Source organism: Somniosus microcephalus, chromosome 5, assembly GCF_052327205.1.
Source record: "Somniosus microcephalus isolate GS21.2 chromosome 5, FLI_Smic_1.0, whole genome shotgun sequence".
Classification (NCBI taxonomy): Eukaryota; Metazoa; Chordata; class Chondrichthyes; order Squaliformes; family Somniosidae; genus Somniosus; species Somniosus microcephalus.
In genome coordinates, this window is record NC_140991.1 from 57,713,442 (window position 1) to 57,737,904 (window position 24,463).

At 39.1% G+C, this 24,463-nt stretch overlaps 1 protein-coding gene across 3 annotated transcripts in view; it reads left to right on the forward strand.

The window, feature by feature from the left end:
• Window positions 1-24,463, forward strand: part of LOC147117052 (enhancer of polycomb homolog 1-like) — a 245,519-nt gene that overhangs the window by 210,801 nt on the left and 10,255 nt on the right. For all 3 annotated transcript variants that reach the window (XM_085987654.1, XM_085987652.1, XM_085987651.1), the window contains 2 exons: window positions 1,158-1,306; window positions 2,619-2,974. In XM_085987654.1, coding sequence (XP_085843780.1) covers window positions 1,158-1,306; window positions 2,619-2,974 — 505 coding nt within the window. The remainder of the gene's footprint in view (window positions 1-1,157; window positions 1,307-2,618; window positions 2,975-24,463) is intronic.

Genomic DNA, 24,463 nt, shown 5'->3' on the forward strand with positions numbered 1-24,463 from the left:
GTTTTGGAATGCCTGTTGCAGTATTTACCATGAGTGTTGTGTATTTGAGAAAGCTGCAAGGGGATTGCCAAAACCATTGCTCCCCGCTTTCAAAAGATACATACTTGAAAAGGAAAAATATCAACACTGCTTTTACAGTGAATACAGAAGCCTGTTTTAAATTTGCAGGACTATGGAGAAAGAGCAGAGGAGTGGCACAGGCACAGTGGGCTGACTGGCTTATTTCTATGCTGTACAATTCTATGAAAAGACTCACCTAGTTGTAGGCCAAAGCTCAGTGTGCAAAATTTTTCCTACAACTCAATATTTTTAATAGCAAGACTAGTCAGTCTCAGAATAGGCTAGAATTTGTTCTTTATAAGCCTCTCCCATCCTGCAGGCCTGTTTATCGATGGAGAATTCCTGCTGATGAAGAAAATTTAGGAGTAGTGATTTTTTTTTTGTATAAAACATCAAATCAGGGTTAAGTATGAATTCAGCTTTTTCTGAGGTAACTTTGAAAAGGGTGTCAACTTTATCCTGGTTGATCTCCCACAACTAAAATCAACAAGGTATGGTAAGACAGCGCAGGTGAGGTGAAAACGAACCAGTGGGCAGGTAGTTGAATGCAATGACTCTGAGCATATCTTTATATTTTGTAATGCATTCCAAGTGGTTACACTAGCTGCATTTTTTGCTCATCTCAAAATGAAAGTCAACTGGGATTATTTTCAAGTTTTGGGAGATTATGCCATTACTGAGATTTGAAACATTTTACTACTATGTTAAATGTAAGTTGTCATTTGGAAAGAAGTTATGAATAAAAGCCCTGAACTTGAAATAGGTTTATTTAAACAGCACCTCCCTTCCCATCCCCACTGACTTAAGTGTGTTACTATATTTTGAAATGTATTCACAGAGCAACACTCATGGTATAGGGTACAGAAATAGAATCTTTAATATCTCTGCCCTTGACCTATATAAATTGCTTGTATATAAATGGTTAAAATGGGATTCTGTATTTTCTGTAAATGCAGTGTTGAGGGGAATAATTGGATAAATATAATTAGATTGAAAGGACGAAGTAATAGATATTGCATTACTTGAAAGTAAGTATTTCTAAGCTACAAATGTCTTGGGTCACTCGGGTGAATTTTTGTGTTTTTTCTTTCGCGCAGCCTCGCTTGGACCAAACGGGCAACTGGCCGTGGTGTAGTCCAGAAGAGGGAGGGTTAGGAGATGTTCGCTACAGATACTGCCTCACTACACTGACTGTACCTAGGAGGTGTATTGGTTTTGCACGAAGGCGTATTGGGCGAGGTGGAAGGTCAGTAAGCATAATTGATTATTTTAAACTGGTTGTATTAAAGGTTTAAAGAAAAGTAGTTGGTTAGTGTTCACTACCTTAAGCACATCATAGAATTAAAAAGATGGCTTTGTTTGGAAATAACTTCCACTTACAGAAATCTGGTTTTAAATTTGTGTTTTACAGAAGGCTGCTTCTTTCTAAAGGTTATATGCTGAAATTTATTACCACACAAAGCTATAAATGAAATCTTAAATATGCTGTAATTAACTGGGGCCTAAAATGATTTGATTTCCTGGGGCCATAAACCCATAAGTTCCATTGTGTTTCTCCAATCTTTTCTCCTCTTCTTAGGCAGTCCCTCGGAACCGAGGATGACTTGCTTCCACATTAAAAATGAGTTCTCAGGTGACTGATGAGTCCAATGCGGGACCTACAGTCTCTGTCACAGGTGGGGCAGACGGTGGTTGAAGGGGCGGGTGGGTGGGGTGCTTGGGTTGACGTGCGCTGCCTGCGCTTGGCTTCTGCTTGATCCCGGCGAAGACACTCGGTGTTCGGCGCCTTCCCGGATGCTTCTCCTCCACTTTGTGCGGTCTTGGGCCAGGGATTCCCAGGTGTCGGTGGGGATGTTACACTTTTTCAAGGAGGCTTTGAGGGTGTCCTTGAAGTGTTTCCTCTGCCCACCTGGGGTTCTCTTGCAGGTTTCTCCAATGCAGGTGTTGTCACTACCACTTAATAATGCATTGTGATTGTAAGACCGATAAATGACACCTCTCGGTTGTAGGGGAATGTCATAAATGTGGGGGAGGTTTGTTGCTTGTGCAATATCACAATGTGCTAACATTTAGATGAGTGGACTGTCATGTGCAACAGTTAATATTGTGATTTGACCATTCTGCCTAGTAGAGAACATCGTAACATCATTAATATGGTGTTTTCTAATGGAGGGACCAGTCCTACTGTTGATATAACAGTGCTTGTAAAATTATAAGCCTTACTGTCAGATTTCTTGACAGGATATGTCATTTGCAAATTAATTCTATTTAAACAATTGATGAAGTAAGAGACAAAAAGTTACTTCTGAATTCAACATTATTAAAGTGAAAACTGGACTATGAGTAATAATTTTGTACAGAATCCTAAATTTAAGGTAGTGATTTTATACATCTGTGGTGTAATTTGTGCCTGTAATAACTTTGTTTTAAATGAAGTAGTGTTGCTTGTTAAATATTTGCTTGCTTCCGATAGAATCCTAATAATAAATGATGTATTGAATTCAGATTCACTAGTAAAGCCTGAAGTTTATTGATTCTTTCATTTCCTCCTATTGTAGGATTTTGTTGGACCGAGCGCACACGGAAAATGACGTTGTTCTTCATCAGTTGGATCCTGAGATACTCTCTTCCCCACCCCACTCTCCATTTAATGAATTTGCCAATACCTCACAAATAAATACCTCGGATCGCCCCTCTAGAGACCTCACTCAGATTCTAGCAAACATTAAGGCATGCCGGTGGCGGCATTTCAGACCCCGGTCACCAACCCTTCAGGACAATGATGGTGATGAACTCTCCTCCCGAAAGCTGTATCGGGGTGTAAATCGTATCGTAACAGCACAACCTGGGACCCAGCCATGTAGTACCTCTGTCTCCAGCAAAAGCAGTGGCAATGGTTCAACACAGAACAGTGGTATGTGCTGTGATTACTCAAACAGTAAATTATCCAATAAAAATGTGATTGCAGTGCAATTCAGGCACATAATATTGCATTGTGCTGAGAAACCAATGGCTGGTTTCAACACAGCTGCCTGCAAGGTCTTATTTTTAGTATACTTCAGAAGATGCTAATAAATAAATAATATATAAATTGACTGTCACTGCTTGGAAGACATATGCTTTATGTGACAGCACGCTAAAAAGGTTTATGTATATGAAAATATTGGATAAACTTGAAGCAGAAATTCTTCCTGTTATCTTTCAGTGCTTTATTTCTTGGCTACTTGATTCATTTACAAAAATATAAATGGAAATTAAATGTGTTTATTTTCCTAGAGTAGCTGATTTTCTCTACTTTTAGGAACTACAAAAATTTGAATAGTGATTAATACTATCATAGGCATTCTCTGGTAGATTTTAAAGCCTGCACTGAAACAGTGGGAGGAAAATAACGTTTTTCTCCTGATCAAATCCACCATTATAATTTCAATGATTACATGATAGTTGCGAGCTCCATTTATTGGAAAGCAGATTGCTCTTTTCCCGTGTACTGTTTTATTATCGGTTAATATGTGATGCCATTTAATTAAAATGTAGTGAACCCTTGTTGTTAGAACATCTAGTTTGTTGGTAAATGTAAGGTGCTTCATATTGTTGCCAAAGATAGTAAATATGACTGGGATGTAACCTTGTAGAATGAGCAGGAGAAGGACTGGTTAGTTAAATAATCATTGAAAGCATTTCTGTAGTATGGGGAAAGTGATTACCAAATATTAAAATAAGACAATATTAATAAGATACTCTTGGAATGTTGTCTAGTTGTGATGGGTGTGGGAGTTATGCACCATGCAGGTCCTTGGGATGATACTCAAACGTTGCACAGAGTGGGTGGGAGAGTGATAGAAGTATTAATGCTGCATTATTTACAAGGAACTGGAGTCCAGAATTTTACAGTGGATTAGATACCACTCTGGGCCCTGGTTCAAATCCAGCCCACAATGAAAGTTGTGTCTGCTGGCTGTAAAAGCCCTATATAGTCTCTGTCCATTTCCTAGTGGGCCCAAACTAGCCCTAATTTAGCACTGATTGGCAATGTCATTTAGGCAACTGGTACAGGAGATGGATTTTTTTTTTACACTGGTGCAGTAGGAATTGTTGTTTAAAGGTTGGGATTGAGGTATATTTTTGGGCAAAGTAGAGGGAACTTTACTCTGCTTCTGACTGCTATATCTGCCACTGGTACCCGAAATGGAAATTGCATTCTCCAGCACAAACATCCCTCCTTTAAAAATGTTTTTTAATTGTTTTAAGGTATAGCTTCGACACACTTCGGTTTTGTGGAATAAACTGCAATGATTAAAATATTACCCCATTCAAGGGGGCAAAAATGGACAGAGTTCCAGGATGAGAAGGAAATGTTAGAATTTGGGCTTGACTTAGCTTTGGGAAAGGGTTGGTAATAAATCATTGTCTTGAATGTGAGCGAGAATATTCAGACTTTTTTTTCCAGTCAGAAGCTAACTGGGGCAGATGGTATTGATACCAGAGATTATATTCATTCCAGAGTGCTGAGGGAGATTAAGGAGAACATTTGTGAGACATTGACTATCACTCTGAGGGGAGTTATGGGAGATTGAGGGTGCCAGAAGATTGGAAACCCCTAATGTCATGCCCATATTCAAAAATGACAAAGCAGATGTGGGCAGCTAACAGGCCCATTAATCTATCTTCAATTCTGTGTAAAAATAATGGAATCGATTATCAGGTGTACTTGAGGGTGATCTGTACCACAATAATCGAGTAAAGAGCAATCCGCATGAATTCAGAAGATCCTGCTTGACCAACCTCAACTTTTAAGAAATTGATGACCCAGCTGGACTGTGGAAAACCTTATGATGTGGTCCAGATTAAATCTTAAATTTGCTAAAGGGGTAGAGTTAATTCAAGTCTGGGGAGGTACTGAGTGGGACACCCCAGGGCAAATTTTGGATCATAACTGTTTCTAATTTACATTAATGACTTGGTCTCTGAAACTCAATGCAAATTGATTAAATTTGCAGATGATGCTAAATTAGGAAGGGTAATTGAAGGAGTTGGCTCCTAATTTACAAAATGAGTTGAACAAAATTTGGAGCAGAGAAGACCAGGAGACGATTTAAGAGGTTTTCAAAATCATGAGTTTTGAAGTGAATAGGGAAAGATTGTTTTCTCTGATCAATGAGGGTTCATCAATTTAAAATTGTCACAATAAGTAGTGATGTTAGAAGAAATTTCTTTTTGCAGAGAGTTTTTAGAGTATGTTTTGCCACGGGGTGTAGTTGAGGTAGAGACCATTGCATCTTTTGAGAAAAATGTGGGTAAATATTTGAACAGAGGAAGATGCTGGGATATGGGAAGAGCGCAGAGCAGTGGGCTTAATTTTAGATTGCACTAGCAAAGAGCCTGCTCGGACACGATGGACTGAATGGCCTTCTGCACTACAAACTTCATTGGTGCTACCTAACTAATTTGCTCATTCTTAACTTGTCCTGTGTTTTCAATTTTTGGTGATTGCTTCCACTGTGCTTTTGAACCTAACTTGGTTTCTGCAATTAAACATTGTGGTGTTGACTACCGCTACAAATTTAGGTTTGCCATAGATACCTTGCTGGGTTCAGTGACATCAGTTGCTCCTGTAAGTGGATCACAAACCCCTTCCGTGCTGGAGTTGACTCTCATTGTGTAATAACCTACTTGTACAATAGCATAATCAAGGGGGTGCCACAATGAGTTTCCCTTGGCATATGATCTTGTCTTTCGCACATTCGTGCTTCTCCAATCCTTTCAAAGACGGACCAAGAAAACACTTGGTTAAGACAAGGCTAGATATGAGCCATTAAGCTGCTTTATTTTAGATAGCCAGTGAACATACAAGGCAACACATGATCGAACTCACTTAATCCAGTCAGTACTATTTCTCTTTGTGTAAAAATGCAAAATAATGAACATGCTGTGCTTCCCTGCATCATTGGGTTGTCTTGCTTTACATAGACAAATAACTTTAGAATACGCCCTTCAATTCTAATTCTAACCTTGCAACCTTTGGACCTGACTGCCCTGGCAGCTTCTGTTGTAAAACCTGACCATCACTGACCATGGTTTTTTTTCCCCCCCTCTTGTTAATTCTGATCCCTAGGAAGCAAAATCGTACCAGACAACTGCTACTGAGCTCAAATGAATAGTTATCTTACCAGAATGCGTGTGAACATTTATTTTAACATTCATTGCCTGAAGTATGCCGGCAGCCACCCTGTCTGAGTCCTAATCTACATTTTCTAACTCCACTGACCTGTGAATTTAGCCTATTGAGATCTCGATTTAAGTCAATATTAGCATTTTTTATATATTAAATTATATATTTCTTATATATTACACCAAGATTCCTGTGTTTAGTGGCTTAGAATTGCATAGAAATTACAACATGGAAACAAGTTTGTGTTGGTGCTTAACCTCCACTCCAGCAATACCTTTATTCCATTTTCCTTCAACCACCTATCTAATCTATTAAATGTTGACATGATCTCTGCTTCAATCACTAACTCAGATACAATATTGCATTTCATAATCTCTCGATCCTCTGTATAAAAAAAAATCTTTGCCCCCTTGTTCTAGATTCCCTCAATCATTGGAAACAGTCTGTTTATTTCTACACTTATTATCACTTCATAATTTGAAGCACCTCTATCAACTCTCCCAACAATCTCCTCTGTTCGAACGAAAAAATAGGCAATTTTTCCAAGTCTGTCTTTGTATTTGTATGTCCTCATACCAGGCAACATCCTTCCTATTAAGTGAAGCCCAGAACTGCACACACTACTTACTGCCTTACTAAGGTTTTATATAAATTTGCCATTACATTTAGAATTTTATATTTTGTACCGCTTGCTATAAAACCCAGTATTCCATTAATGTTTTTGTAATGGTCTTATCCACCAGTAGTGCTGCTCTTAATGTGTTATGAGCCAATCCCTCTGCTCTTCCACATCACCCAGCTTTCCCCCATTCAAAGTATAATTACTTAAATTTTTTTTAAATGAATGCATCACCACACATTTACAGGCATTGAATGCCATTTGTCACTTATTAGACCATTCTACCATCTTATCAATATCTATTTGCAGCTTCCTTTGGTCACCAGAATTCATTATTATGGCATCTATTGTAATCATCTGCAAATTTGGACACCACGCTCTCTAGCCCTTTATCTAAATTATTGATGTACACAGTGGACAGAAGTGGGCCCAGAACACAACCCTACTATGACTGAAATGAGGAATTTCTTCACCCAGAGAGTGGTGAACCTGTGGAATTCTCTGCCACAGAGGGTGGTGGAGGCCAGTTCATTAAATATATTCAAGAAAGAGTTGGATATATTTCTTGAGGCTAAAGGGATCAAGGGATATGGGGAAAAGGCAGGGACAGGGTACTGAATTTGGATGATCAGCCATGATCTCATTGAATGGTGGAGCAGGCTCGAAGGGCCGAATGGCCTACTCCTGCTCCTATCTTCTATGTTTACTACCCTAACCACTTCTAACCAATCTAAGAAATTTGCCTCAACTCTTATTCTGTTTTCTCCCTTCTAACCAGTTTTTAATCGAATTTGCTGCTTCCCTCTTGACCTTCAATAACCTTTTACTGAAAGCTTTACGAAAGTCCATGTACACCACATCCACTGTATTTCCCCATCCAATATACCTGTCACCTCAAAGTTTTGTCATGCACAATGTTCTTTCTGAAATCTGATTTTGTTGCTTCTGTTTATTATTTTCTTCTAGATACTTAGTAATTTCATCTTTAAAGATTTTTTTTATCACATGTTAAACTAACTGGCCTGTAATTAAAAACAGAAAATGCTGGAGATACTCAGCAGGTCAGGCAGCATCTGTGAAGAGAGAAACCGAGTCAACGTTTCAGGTTGATGACCTTTCGTCAGAATACTCAGTAATTAACCTGAGTTAGCTCTGTCTCCTTGTTTGGAAATGGATATTACATTTGATGGTCTCCAGTCCTCTAACACACATCCACTCGATGAACCCCTAAAATATAGTTTTCAGGGCCTCTGCTGTTTCTCCTCTATTTCCCTCAAGGCCCTCACATATCCTGTTGGGTCCCAGCATTTTGTCCTCCTTTATCTTAACTAAATTCTCTAAATTTTCCTTTTATTTATTATATCTCCTCAACTCACTTTTATCCTCCTCAATTTTGTAATCACTAAAACAAAATACTTGAGTATCCCCACCAATTCTCACATCCTCTACTGACTCACTAACCTCTCCTCACATCTGAAAATTCTCATTTTACTGATATATTTGTGGAATGCTATTTTTATTAAGATGTTGTCATACCCATTCCTTGCTTTCTTTATCTTAACATCTTGATTTCCTCTTTTATTGTACATTTAGGCTCCATATGCCCCCATCTTCAATAATTTTGTTTAATTATTCACAGCATTCTGAAACTTGAAGTAGTCTCTCTTTGTAATAGTATATATTAATTCTGCAACTTTGCTATCTCCATTTTAAAAATAACCCATTGTTGATCTACAGTCCTGTGTGCCAATTTCTCTTTCTACCTCGCTCCAGCTAATTCACTCCTCTTTCTAAAATCTGCTCCATTCCCATCTAGTTCCCTTGTAGTTGTACTAACTTTTTAACTTTCTAGTTGGGCCTAAACATCATATTATGGTCACTACTCCTGAGGTGTTCACCTATATTTAACTCATCTACTCAAAACATGACAGCTACAAACATCCTTATAGAAAATTACATTTGGCCTCATGATTATTACTGGAGAGTGATCCTGATTTGTAGCTTAGAACAAAATATGCACTGTAATTATATAGTGCAGCATTGTTTTTAAATGGTAAATGGATAAGTCTAAATATTTGAAAATAGCCCTGCAGAACACATTGGTTTGCCAATGTAGTCCATACACTACTTGGTATCACAGAAAAATAGATGGAATCAGCAAATATGATTCCACAAAACACTTTCGAAATCCCATGCACAAAGAACTGAATTTGACTTATTCAGCTGCCATAAACCAGTGGTATTACTGTAATTATAACTTAATGGACTTGCAGAATATAAGCCCCAAAGCAGCAGTAAAATTCTAGCTAATAACCAAATGTAATTGATTTCAGTTGCTGCAAAAAAGTGTTCCTGATTATATACCTTCTACTGTGCCATTTCTTTGATTTGGTAATGAATGTTTAATTACATGTCCGCCTTGGTTCAGTGGTAGCACTGTAGCCACTGAGTCAGTACATTGTGGATTCAAGTCCCACCCCAGAGACTTGAGCACTAAAATCTAGATTGCATTCAAGTCCAGTACTGAGGGAGTGCTGCACTGTCGGGGGTGCCAACTTCTGATAAGATATTAAACCAAGGCCCCATCTGCCCCCTCAGGTGAACGTTAATGATCCCATTTTGAAGAAGAGCAGGGGAGTTCTCCCCAGTGGCTTAGCCAATATTTATCCCTCCACCAACATCACCAAAACAGATTATCTGGTCATTATCTCATTACTATTTGTGGGTCCTTGCTGTGTGCAAATTGGCTGCTGAGTTTCCTACATTGAAGGAAATTAACGTTTACATCGAAAGTCATAATGCATAATCTTAGAAGCTGGGACCTCAGTGGCTGAATGCTCTTTCCTGTTTCATGCTTTCTTAGTATTCCTTTTTTTTGGTGGGGGAGGGATAGAATAGTATGTTATGGAAGAGTTTTGCAGTTTAATTTAAATTGGACACCAATATTATCTTTATTTTAGTAGATTCTGTCATTAACTTTCAATATTACTGTTTGTGTTGTAATGAAGTCTGCATATTTAATCATTACCCATACCTCAAGTATAGAAGCCATAGCATGCACGTGGATTAATTATTTGTTATCTTTAACTTTAGAAAGGAAGCCATGGAAAAACCATGGAAGCATTTGAATGCTAATGCCCAGTAAATTCAATTTTCATAATTGAGATTGGTCAGATGGCTAGAACAATAATATATTCACTGCCAGTAGTTAGTTAAAGTCTACCGAAGGTAATAACCAGTTTTCTAAGTGTTACAGTCCCCACCGCTTGTAGAGGGCACGTTCACGCGAACGTGATTTGCCCACTATTCGCAATGGCCAGTATAATCAATGCTGAAGTGAAGCCAGAATTGCCTCCCCAGTATCAAAATTAAATTTAACAGCATGCAACAAAAAAATAAACAAAAGCAGCAGACAGTAACATAATCAAAATATGTTCCTACATGCAAAGCATTTTTCACATATGTCCTCAGCAAGCCGGCAAGAAGCAGTGGCAGGAATTCTAGAGGCTTTTTAAAGTAATTTCCTCTTAAACTTGAAGAAACCATTTTTTTTCAGTAAGGGCTAATTAATTGAGGAATGCTCAAAACTAAAGCCCTGCTTGCAAGCAGTGAGTAACTTAATGACGGGTAATCGCAAGGTGCAGAACAGCTGCTTAAACTGCCCGAAATAGTCAGCACAGTCAATAATTTTTAAGCGGTGTCTCTGGAATTGACGCCTATGGTAATGGAAATGGTTAGCACCATTTGTCCGATATAAGCAGCTGTCTGGGATAAGCGGGAATGGTGTAAGTGGAGATTGTACTGCCTTGATGTGGAATTTGGAAGAATAGTTGGCTCGAGTAACCTTCCACAGGCAAGGCACTGTGAATTAAAACCGTCTGATTCCTCGGAAGGATTATATTGATGCAGGTACTTCACATTGCGTGGATATAATTGTGGAAATGAATAGATCAAATGTTTTCTAAATTAAGGTTCCTTTTATTTACCTATATCCCATCCTTTTAGACCAGAGATTCATTTGAGATTATAAAGTAGAGTAACTGCCAGAAGAGTTTTTCTTTGGGATGATGGGTGGTATATCAACAGGAGACTCTTAACTATTCCAGTTGTCTCATCAATTCGACTCAGGTGGCTGCAAGAACATGCAGCTGTTGTTTTAGAGTACCAGTGGGTGGCAGATTTTCCAGACTCTCATGAATACTTCAGCAACCATGGTTGAGGAATTGATGGTTTTCTTTGCTTAATATAGTATCGTAACCCAAATTTTCCTCCTTTGTTCCAAAAAGATATACATTGTAAGCATTGTGCTGACCCATTATTAAGTTTATTTTGCATGTGAAAGGCCCATAGTACATGAGTATCATGTGCAAGCGAACCCTTAGTCTTTTTCATGAGTATATTTAACTCAAATGCACCACCACTAGTGCAATATTCAATGGACAGTTTCAACAAAATTGCTACAGATTGATGGCTTCTATTTTGCAAGACTTTAGGGTGTGTTCTGGGACTGTTTTGTGAAATATAACATCCATGCACACAGGAGTTCTCTGGCTTGTTGGAAGTTGACTGCTGCAATCCTCAATTGGAGTGGGAGCATTTGAGATCTAGCTGGGTAAAAGTTGTTATCCTGTCTGGGTGGATGAAGTTGTATTCCCTTGCTTAATTCAAACATGTTTTGACTTTTCCTTGGTCACCATGCAGTCTTTTAGTTGCTTTAAAAATAACATGCAAGTACAAAGCTCTTTTACTTTTCAAAAGTGAATATTTAAAAATTAAAATGTACCCAAAACTCCATATTGTTTATTTTAAACATTTTACATTTCTGTTATTGGGAATTGGGATGGCCATTCTTTTGAGAGATGAGTGATTTTGGTTACAGAGTAACATATCCTACCACCACTCATCTCTGCTGAAAGAGATTTGACAGTGACCAGTTTTAATGATGCTTTAAAGGAAAATTTTAAAATGAGAATTGCAGTCAGGTTTACTGATCTGGCTTGAACTCGTACAATAAAAATGGCAGTTTGTTATAAGCTGTAAGCATACAGACAAAATCAATCCTGCAGTTTATAAAGTTGTTTGAACCCAGAAGTAGTACTGCAGCATCGTAACAAAATCCAACCCAGCTATTTGTTTTAGATTGTGATTTTCTGTATCATAAGATGACTGGAAGAGAGGCTCAATTTGTAAAATATAGGAAGGTTTCTACATTGCTGCAAGGAAGGTACTAGAAATTGGCAAAGTATTTTTGGGTGGATCTGGGGAAAATGTTACTGGTAGGACTGTTGCTACACAAGGTATATGTGTTGCTGTGGCAGATCATAAGATTAGTAATGAGGCCTTAGTTATAATCATGGGGAATTTTTATATTCCTGACAGACTTGCAGCGCAAGGGAATTTATTGAGTCCTACACAAATTTTCTTAAACAGCGGTGAAGGAATTCACAAGAGGGAAGACAATACTGGATTTTAATGAATGCCGTAAGCCAAGTTGAACATTTGGGTCTTGTGATCATAGTAATTTTTTAAGATTGAAACAAAGAAAAAACTGATAACCATTAAGAAAATGGATTTCAGGAAAGCAAACTTGGAAGGGATGAAATGCTGTATTAAAGGAATAAAATGGGGAAGAACTATTTCAAGGGAAGGGTATGGAAAGAAAATGGGAGTGCTTTAAGGAGAATTTTTTTTTTCATCGCAAAGGCAGTTTCCCAGAAACCAATAGAGGAAAGTAGAACTGACATGGATAAAAAGGTATGTTCGGCTTTATGGAGAAAGGGTGCATAAAATTCTGAAGAAACGTACAAGCAACAAAGAGGGAACATGAGAGAAATATAATAGAAAATATAAAGGAGAATAACAAAGCAAATATTTCAGAAGGGTGCAGTGGGAAGCTGGACTGTATACGAGTAGCAGCGGGCAAGTGGTGCCCGAGGTCCAGGTTACTAAATTGTAATTTGGTGACTATTTAGCATTGAAAAATGTGAGAAATGTCAAGGGTATCACAAGGGAAGGTCTTGTAGAAAGGTTTAGGAGGCTGAAGGTAAGTAAGGCTCCAGGCTCTGATCATTGCTGGCCAAGGGTACTGTGGAGTTTGCAGATTCCCTCCCAAATATCTGAAGCAAGGTAAAACTCCTTCCACTTTTGACTGATAGTTTGAACATGTTGAGTATTTGTATTTTCACAACTGAACTGGTAAACCACTAATATTTTTGGAAACAATGATCAAACTCAATCACTAACATTTACCATACAAGTACCACAACTACAGTAAGTGTAGCCGGAAATTATGTATATAGGGGACTGATGGTTTGTTGAGAATTCATAATGCTTTAAACTAACTTAGGCTAGATGACCAATGGTCTTCTCTTAGCCAAAACATTACTGTTACTACTATCAAAAGTGCCAGTGGTTTATGGAGAGTCAACGTAGTGGAACCAGTTGCATGACTTTAGTGTATCAAGCATAAGTTAGTTTAAAGCATTATGAATTCTCATCAAACCATCAGTCCCCTATATACATAATTTCTGGCTACACTTACTGTAGTTGTGGTCCTTGTAAATGTTAGTGATTGAGTTTGATCACTGTTTCCAAAAATATTAGTGGTTTACCAGTTCAGTTTCGAAAATACAAATATTCAACATGTTCAAACTATCAGTCAAAAGTGGAAGGAGTTTTACTTTTTAGTCTTCACGTAAGGAGAAAGGAATGTTAGATTTGTTTTTATGTTTGTGATTTCAATGCATTATTTATTTTGGCAGTTTATAATGAATATTTGCCAGTAATTACAGAATTAGTTATGACTAATTTGATATGTATTTCATACTTGTTACATTTCACTGTTTTTGTTTGTGATTAGCTAGGCCAGGAAATCCTGTATGATTTAAACTTTTGTGTCTGTTAATCTGTAGGATTTTTAGTCTTTAGATTGTCACTATCAGTGGAGCTTTTTAAGCTACTAGAAGACAGACTGGCTTATTGTATCTGCTGTAATATTCCAGTTTGGTTTTGGCTCAGTCTCGTGAGCTGTGTATTATACCAATATTTCCCAGATTTAGGGTTTCATAAGGTTGAAAATGACCAATGCATTTTTGTGGTGTTTGGTAAAAGTCATGTATAAGCTTTATATACATGTTGGATCTCTCTTATTTCCAATTAGAAATTTACATTTTCTCTTTGGGCTTTTGGGTCTGGTTGTGTATTATAACTATTCACATTCATTGGCATCTGTATTTGAAGTCATTTCTCTTATTACAAGTTACTAAAGAATTTCAATATGTCCAGTAACTAGAATTCATATTTGGGAATTAAGATAGCGTAGTTGTGCAGTTTCATATAGTTTGTCTAATTTTCAGCAGTGTTGGATCAAGCCTATTTTACGCTTTACCAGTTAATCTCCTGTGGTGTTGCACTTGGGAAGTCAGTACCAAGTATAATTAGTATTAACTTTGCATGTGTTTGTGTGGTGTTTGGAGGAATGGGGAGAGGATAAGGGTGAAGTAGATGAAGAGAAGAAGGATACACAAGTTGAGTGGGTAGCTGAAAGGGAAAGATGTAGGAGCCAAGGGCCATTTTAATATTCCCCTCCTGACAAATGTGAAAGATAACTACAGTGTGCAGGTTGAACCTCCAGAGTTCAAAGATCGTTAGTTTTGATTCTTATACATGTTCAATTGGTGTTAATGTATATTTTGTGTGACTCATACTTTATATTTTTTAGTTTATTTGTTGGCTGGATGAGTTACAAACATACGAATTAGGAGCAGGAGTAGGCCACTCGGCCCTTCGAGCCTGCTCCGCCATTTAATAAGATCATGGCTGATCCGATTACTCCACATTCCTGCCCACCCCTGAAATCTTTTCACCCCCTTGCTTACCAAGAATCTATCTACCTCTGCCTTAAAAAATATTCAAAGACTCTGCTTCCACTGCCCTCTGAGGAAAAGAGTTCCGAAGACTCACGACCCTCTGTGAAAAAATTTCTCCTCATCTCTGTCTTAAATGGGCGACCCCTTTTAAACAGTGACCCTAGTTCTAGATTTTCCACGAGGAAACATCCTCGCCACATCCACCCTGTCAAGACCCCTCAGGATCTTATATGTTTCAATCAAGTCACCTCTTACTCTTCTAAACTCTAGTGGATACAAGCCTAGCCTGTCCAACCTTCATAAGACAACCCACCCATTCCAGGTATCAGTCTAGTAAACCTTCTCTGAACTGCTTCCAACGCATTTACATCCTTCCTTAAACAAGGAGACCAATACTGTACACAGTACTCCAGATGTGGTCTTACCAATGCCCTGTATAATATGTGATGAGTCAAAAAAAAAGTTCCAATAATAGTGCATATATACCAGATATGTGCACTTCAAAGTAATTTGTTGTGTGAAGCATTTGGAGGTATTTGAGATGCAAGATACAATATAGATACTAGTCTTTTTCAACACACAAATGGCGCACACTTGTCCAGGACTGAGAGGCTGTTATATAAAAAAAAAAATTGGATCATGGCGATTATAATTCGGTATTGAGTTGCAACCTTGAACTTGTTAGTTAGCTGGTATCTATTTTGTGTACTGTATAGTTTGACACTTGCTGTGTTTAATAGTAAGGGAGAGGGATTTAAGTTACAGTACTGTCTGGGTACTAACTGGTTACCGCAGTGCAGTGGTGAGATATTTAATCCTTCCATATTTTTTGTTTGATGCAACATATTAGCATTTATTTGTTTTCTTTGTTTATTTTGGGCAGTTCTTACAAGTGCTAATTTAATGGAGGGCTGCAGAATGACTATTCTGTGAAGTTGTCACATTGATGCAAAAATATTTTTGTTGAAAATACTTTCAAACTTTCCTGATGGCTTAATGAGTAAAGCCACCTCCAGTACTAAACCATATAGATCAGAATGTTCCTGCTCTGTGCTGTGTTTGTTGATCTGACTTGGGACAACTTTGGGGCACTATACTAGACTTCGGTTGCCCTGGGCTAGGGAGGGGAAATCAGATTGAGTTTCTTGCTCCTGGTTGTTATCTATTGACGTGTTGGAAAATAATATACAGGATTATCCGGCACGGACGGGACCGACGTGGTGCCGGTTCATCAAAAATTCCGGATAACCGAACGCTATAGTAAAAGATACGGAGCTGAGAGCTCCGTATAAAGCAACAAACCCTGTTGCTTAACAGCTTCAAAACAATGGCCACAAGTTGCAAGCGTCTCTGTAGCTTAGCAACAGCTGCAGCCACACCCTTGCACAGCAACACATGGAGGAAAGCAAGTAATAAGTTACCTGAACCTACTCCTGAATTTTGCCGGTTAACCGACATTTCCGGTTATTTAGGTGTCGGTTAATCAAAAGTTTCCTGTAGTTGGTATGATTTGATGCCTAGACATAGGATACAAGATGGAGTGGTTTGACCTGTACCTAAACCTTGATATTGAGTTGCAACCTTGAACTTGTTAGTTAGCTGGTATCTATTTTGTGTACTATATAGTTTGTCACTTGCTGTGCTTAATAGTAAGGGAGAGGGATTTAAGTTACAGTACTGTGGGTACTAACTGGTTACCTCAGCAACTGAAATCACTTCTCCAGATTTTAACCAAGCCTATTAAACGTGCTTTCAAAAATGGGTACATTCCACACTATTCATTTATCTTTTCTGTCTGTATAAGGAGCATTGAGTCATGGTGATTGCTCATCACTGTTTGCTGCACTAATTGCTTAGAGTGAAGGTCAGGTGCAAGATACTCTTTATTAATTTTACATGTAAAAATGCAGTGTTCTGATTATTTTCTATATAGATTTAAAAGAAACCAGGGCATATGTTACCCTATTTGAGAAACTTGAATAATATTAAACAGTGAGGAGGATAGTAACAGACTCCAGGAGGACATAGGCAGATGAAACGGGCAAACACATAGCAGATTAAATTTAATGCAGAAAAGTGTTAAGTGTTGCATTTTGGAAGGAAAAATGAAGAGAGGCAATCTAAATTAAAGGGTGCAATTTTAACGTGGGTGCAGGAACATAGAGACCTGGAAGTTCATATACACAAATCTTTGAAGCTGGCAGGACAAGTTGATTTGGCTGATTTAAAAAAAAATAGCATATGGGATCCTTGGCTTTATGAATACGAAGTAGAGTACAAAAGCAAGGAAATTATGGTAAACCTTTATAAATCACTGGTTAGGCCTCAGCAAGAATATGGTGTCCAATTCTGAGCACCACATTTTAGGAAGGATGTCGAAGCCTTGGAGAGGGTGCGGAGGAGATTTACCAGAATTATACAGGGGATGAGGGACTTCAATTATGTGGAAAAATTAGAGAAGGTTATGGGGAGACCTAATAGAGTTGTTCTAAAATTAAGGTTTTTATAGCGTAGATTAGGAGAAATTTTCCACTGGTAGGAGGATCGGTAATCAGAGGACAAATTTAAGATAATTGGCAAAAAGCTAGGGGGAGATGAGAATTTTTTTACACAGTAAGTTATGATCTGGAATGTACTGCCTAAAAGGGTGGTGGAAGCTAATTCAATAGTAACTTTCAAAAGGGAATTGGATGTATACTGATAAATTTGCAGGACTGTGAGGGAAGAATGGGAGTGGGACTAATGGAATAGCTCTTTCCAAATGGCCTCCTTCTGTGCTGTATGATACTAAGGTTCAAACTAGTTGCTCATTCCTTCCATTTAATGGGCTCTATATCCAGTGCGCTAAAACATACGGATACAATTTTTATCTCCCGCTCTTTCTCTTTCCCCCCCCCCCCCTTCGCGGTGTAAGAGGTGGGAACTGTATCTATATACTGTTGAAACAGTTGAGTGGTTGCAACATTCTTAGGGATATAATAAAGAAAAAAGTTACTAATTTCCCTTTGGGTACTAGGCAGGGCTGTTGAAAGAACTTGTTGTATTAATATGTTGAAGAAATAATTGGAGAAATAGGCAATAGAGCGATATAATGAGAAGGCAGGAGAATGTGATTGAGAGCAACAAAAAAGGATAGGTTTGTTGAGCCAAATGTCATTTTCCTGTTCCTAAACTTTCTTGTGTTATGATTTGGAGCCCCTGTTTGAACTCTAGAATTAACTAATTGGGGGGGAAAATAAAAATAGACAATGGTGTTGACAATGCCATTGTATTTGCCCACCAAGCCTTTCATGTGGCACAAGGAGAGTGTTGCAGGACTGGATACCTTGGTGTCATTAGTGATGATCCAGTTTCAAAATTCATCTGTTCTCAATTCCCCTGTTTGGCAGCCAGGACTTAATCTAGAATGATGACCCTACTTGGTAGACAATCCTATAGTAGTTTATGATGCAATGTATGTAAAGATTGTTTAAAAGTTAATGTTTATTGCTGATTTTGAAAGCATGTGTTTCTTGGGGCATTCTGTCAGGTTATATTGTTGAGTCAAAAATTGGGAGTAAAAATTGGACCCACAAAAAACAGGTAAATTCAGAGAATTTGTTTTTTATTAGTTCATGGGATGTGAGCGTCGCTGGCAAGACCAGCATTTATTGCCCCCTCCCCAGTTGCCCTTGACAAGGTGGTGGTGAGCCACCGCTGCAGTCCATGTGGTGAAGGTACTCCCACAGTGCTGTCAGGGAGGGAGTTCCAGGATTTTGACCCAGCGACAATGAAGGAACGGCAATATACTTCCAAGTCAGGATGGTGTGCGACTTGGGGGGGAACTTGGAGGTGGTGGTGTTCCCATGCGCTTGCTGCCCTTGTCCTTCTAGGTGGTAGAGGTTGCGGGTTTGGGAGGTGCTGCCAAAGAAGCCTTGGCGAGTTGCTGCAGTGCATCTTGTAGATGGTACACACTGCAGCCACGGTATGCCGGTGGTGGAGGGAGTGAATGTTTAAGGTGGTGGATGGGGTGCCAATCAAGCGGGCTGCTTTGTCCTGGATGGTGTCGAGCTTCTTGAGTGTTGGAGCTGCACTCATCCAGGCAAGTGGAGAGTATTCCATCACACTCCTTACTTGTGCCTTGTAGATGGTGGAACGGCTTTGGGGAGTCAGGAGGTGAGACACTCGCCGCAGAATACCTAGCCTCTGGCCTGCTCTTGTTGCCGCAGTATTTCTGTGGCTGGTCCAGTTAAGTTTCTGGTCAATGGTGGCCCCCGGGATGTTGGATGGTGGGGGATTCGGCGATGGTAATGCAGTTGAATGTCAAGGGGAGGTGGTTAGATGCTCGCTTGTTGGAGATAGTCATTGTCTGGCACTTGTGTGGCGCGAATGTTACCTGCCACTTATCAGCCCAAGCCTGAATGTCGTCCAGGTCTCGCTGCATGCGGACATGGACTGCTTCATTATCTGAGGAGTTATGAATGGCACTGAACACTGTGCTGTCATCAGCGAACATCCCCACTTCTGACCTTATGGTGGAGGGAAGGTCATTGATGAAGCAGCTGAAGATAGTTGGGCCTAGGACACTGCCCTGAGGAACTCCTGCAGCGATGTCCTGGGGCTGTGATGATTGATCGCCAACCACCACAACCATCTTCCTTTGTGCTAGGTATGACTCCAGCCAGTGGAGAGCTTTCTTCCGATTCCCATTGACTTCAGTTTTACTAGGGCTCCTTGATGCCACACTCGATCAAATGCTGCCTTGATGTCAAGGGCAGTCACTCTCACCTCACCTCTGGAATTCAGCGCTTTTGTCTGTTTGGACCAAGGCTGTAATGAGGTCTGGAGCCAAGTGGTCCTGGCAGAACCCCAACTGGGCATCAGTGAACAGGTTATTGGTGAGTAAGTGCTGCTTGATTGCACTGCCAACGACACCTTCCATCACTTGTTGATTGAGAGTAGACTGATGGGGTGGTAATTGGCCAGATTGGATTTGTCCTGTTTTTTGTGGATAGGACATTCCTAGGCAGCTTTCCACATTGTCGGATAGATGCCAGTGTTATAGCTGTACTGGAACAGCTTGGCTAGAGGCGCAGCTAGTTCTGGAGCACAAGTCTTCAGCACGACAGCCGGGATGTTGTCGGGGTCCATCGCCTTTGCTGTATCCAGTGCGCTCAGCCGTTTCTTGATATCACGTGGAGCAAATCGAATTGGCTGAAGACAGGCTTCTGTGATGTTGGGGGCCTCAGGAGGAGGATTTTGAAAGCATGTGTTTCTTGGGGCATTTTGTCAGGTTTTATTGAGTCAAAAATTGGGAGTAAAAATTGGACCCACAAAAAACACAGGTAAATTCAGAAAATAAAGCTGTTTTTATTTGGAACATCACCTATAATGTACACTGATGCATATGTGCATACTTTATGCGCATGAAATATATACAAATAAAAATACTGTTGCTTCATAAAAATATTATGCACCTATATTCCCATCAGTAACATTCCCGAATACACTGGAAAAATAAGGAAGTTTAAACTTATCTCAAAACAGTTCTCTGTTGAATTTGGCAATGAAAGTCTGTTCCAGAGATGCGTGTGTATTTAAGTTGTGACATCACAAAGTGTGATGGACATGCTGTACAACGCATTGTGTATGATAACTCTCAAATGTGAAGCGTGTGTACTTCCAGACCTAGTTTAAGTGTAAGACTGGGAGGGAATTGTTTTTTACCAATGCCCCAAAAAATTTGAAAATACGATGCAATTAATCATTAAATATACGCATGAGTGAAATTTGCATATACAGGCCCCACTTCTTATAGCGGGCATGTTCGTGCGAACACTAATTGCCCGCTATCCATGATGGCTGGTATAACGCCTGGGGAAAGTTTATTTCTCTCTCTCCTCTCTCGAGCCACCCGCAGCTCCTTGTCTAAAAATGTGTGGACTGTATTGAAATCACATTGTAACATCTTATGCACTTGAGACCAATTATTTAATAGATATAACCCTCTGACAATGTGGATGCTTTAATGGAGTGGTTCAGAGATGTCATGTTTTAAATTATGAAGCGCTATCTTGCTTTTACAGTGCAACATTTGTATCCCAGTTTGAGTTAACAGGTTAGTCCGTGAAATTAACCCAGTGATTGGGAACTGGAGCCGCCAACTGAACAGCAAATAGTGAAAGCGCAGCTATTTGTTTTAACATGAGGATCCCACTCCGTTTGTACAGAATCATTGCCAGTTAACACTAGTGACTGCAGCTGCATCATATTACTAAAGAGAAAACCTTTTTACTTTTTTTAATAACAATATGGGCGGTTAATTTATTCGGCATGTCAATGTAACATGCCACCTATTCGCATCTTTCAAAGAAAAAGACAAGTCATGTAAAAAAAAAAAAAAAAAGTTTTAATCATCAGAAATTCCTTACACAAGCCGAAATAAATATCAATTCAACAGGAATCCAACTTTTACAAACCTAAGGAATAAAATTAAATATTGTAAATTAACCCTGACCTGCCGAACACCCTCCAGACGCAAGATACACGTGCCAGTGTTAAACACAATGCTCCGATCGCTGTTACACAATGCGTTTCTTGGCTTCGAAAAACCGCTGCAGATAGAAGACCTGGCAGGCCAGTGGAGAAGATGCTGATGTACAAGACCCAAGCACTGGTGGATTTGTTGGTGTCCCTCATCTCTTCTCACTTCTTCATGTAGGCGAAGTCGTTGACTATGGACTCCCAACCGATCCTCTAATCACCGCAGCTCCACTTCCAGGGGCTTTAACTTCTCAGCTTTGTTCTCCGAACACAAAACAGAAAATAATCAGCTGGTCAGGAAGACGGAAACTGCTTCTCAATACACATTTAACGTCACTTGTTCAAACTCGCACGGGGGTTAGGACTTAATGACAGGTAATCGCACGTTAACAAAGTGAGAACAGTTGTTGAACTGTCAAATAATCAGCCCACTTAATATACGGTTTACGCATCACATCTGTAATTGAAGTCTATGGTAACGGCAATGCTTGGCACCATTTGCCTGATAAGGCGGTTGTTCGGGATAAACGGGGACTGTATATACTGTTAAAACAGTTGAGTGGTTACAACATTTTTATGGTATTGTGCCTGTAGATGAGTCAGTTTGTGACCCCATTAAGTACAGTGGAACTTGAGTAACATTACATGACACTACTAAACCATGTGGACTTCTGCATCTGTCAACCTAATCGTTCCACTCGTCATCGTTGCAGTGTAGCTGATACTTAACTCTAGAATCAGCACTTACCTATAAAACGCCATTGGTTTCTCTACTTCTCCCTACCTTGCTGCTGCCTCATTTCTATTCCTCCCACCCCCTCTGTCTCTTGCCCCTTCACCGCCTTGAGCAATTGTCTCCCTGCCCTCTAACTCTGTTTGACCTGAATACAGAACTTGGTCTTAATCTTCTATGGTGTTGCTATCTTCTATGGTTTAACTAGTATTAAAATAGATACTGAATACTAATTTAACCATACTAAATTTCCATATTCGAAAATCTCAAACTAGATCTTAAATGAAGTAGTTCTGTTGGAGTTCAGAGCTTGACATTCACCTTCAAAATCCTGTTGCTTTCTCCTCCAGATGTGAAAAGCAACTAGTTGTAAAGTTTATCTATCCCACGCAGATAACGCTTCAAAGACACAAAAAGCTGCTTCAACACAGGCTGCATCCAGAACTTTGCTCAAACATTGTTTCCACAAATACTACTATGCTATCTTTATTGAATCCTTTTGTCTTATAATCAGCATTTTGAAGCCAGTATTTGGTAACATCATGGCTATCTATGAACACACACGTGTTTTGCCTCAATTTCAAATCCTAATCAGAATTCCAACAGATTTAGGAAATATTTATAATACTGTAGTTTAAATTCTAAAAGATTTACAGCATAAAAAAAAACTTTTTTGGACCCTAGATTATTTTTGGCTAAATACTGCATCCTGTACTTGTGATTCGGCTGCCAGTCTCCGATCTGACTGAAACTCCAGTTTTCCTGTGGTTACAGGCAGAGTTCCTCACAGAAATAAAATTTAAATGTTGAGTCTGTGCATGACAGGTGTCCCTACTCTCTCAACATTTAAATAACTGTGTATAGGTTTAAAAAGTATTTGGGAAGTTGAAGGGACCCCTTGGCAATTTTTGTATCCAGTTTGGCACTGCACTGGAGTTGCTACCTAACCTGGGAGTTTCTTGCTCTCCAGTTCAGTCTGGCACTGATTTGGAAATTATACGACAACCGTACCATTTTGCAGCAATGCTAAAATTGTAGCATAAGCTTTAAGTTCTCGAGTGAGCTGATATCAGTTCAGAATTTTTATGATTCCCATGAAATCGAGGAAAGATCAGCCCTTGCGTAAATCTGATGTCCTGTCTGTGGTGAAACTTTCCTTGGGAAAATTTGACCGTAGTCACTTGGGAAGCCACGACCTATATTAAATTAGAGATGAATCATAGGCTGCCATCATCCATTCTTGATTCCTACCATCTTGTTGCCAGAGGCCATCCGTGCATAAATATACACAATGAAAATACCAATGTGAGTTGAAGCTTTTTTTTGGTAATGAATTGGTCATCATCTCTATTGGAGAACATTTCTATATTGAAAATTCAAGAAGCTACCCAGGTATAGTAGTATACACTGGCAGCAGCAAAAATATATGTGCTGCATTCCATATGAGAGCTGGATTTTGGTCATGTTGCTTGCTTAAATATAATTGGAAAATATGGCAATTCACTCTCAATAGCTAAAGAATGAAAATTGTTGGAACAATATTCAGTTGCAGAAGGGGGAGGGAAGAAAACATGTTTGCAGTTTTGCTTTTTTGGGGGTGGAATGAACCAATGTATTAAATTGAAGTTGAGCAGATCAATTTGTTTAAAAGACAAACTTTAAATTCAAGATGATTAAACTACTGCAGCTACTAAAATTTTGTAGCTCATCCATTACATTCTTGGGTAATTTGAAACTTTGTGTTCAATGCTTCATCAGCTAAAACATTTTAATGCTTTGTCCTCCACAACATAGCCCATCCAGAGATAGAATTCCAAAACGTCTTACAGAAATGCTATCGAACCACAGATGAAACATCTGTGTACCAAAAAAAAATCCCCTACTTTTATTTGTGTACAGTATTCTCCAGACACGCAGATGAGGTTAATCTAGCTTGTCTTGATCTTGTATGACTGACTCAGTTATAAAAGAATGCAGTGTGATGAGATTCTAGGATGGCCTTGCTATAGAATACTTGTGCAAAAATACTTAATCAATTTTCAAAAGATGCTTTCTGAAAAAATACTTGCTATACAGTTAGCTGCCCTCCCATTTGGAGGTGCCATCAGCTCGTTGTCTAAAGTTTGCTGCTGAACTGGTTGGACATTGAGCCTTGACTTCCGGCACAGTTTTCCACTAAAAGAATGGGTGATGCAGGGTGCCAAGGCTGAGATTCATGACCTTATCTTGGAATGTTCCTTTTAAAATAAATATATACGCACAGCAAGTAGAATTACGCATTTTATAAGAATCGTGTAATACAGAAAATATTATTCTGCTGTTAAAAAGAATCTTTGTCCCTTTAAGGCAGAAAAGTATATGGCTGTTAAGTAAACTTGATGTATACGTGTACTAAACATTTACAGATTCCTGTATGCTGAGTGGAGGCAGGTGGGGGTTTGCTCTGATTGTCCTCCTTGTCAGCAAGTTTTTAATGCAATATCTCTTCT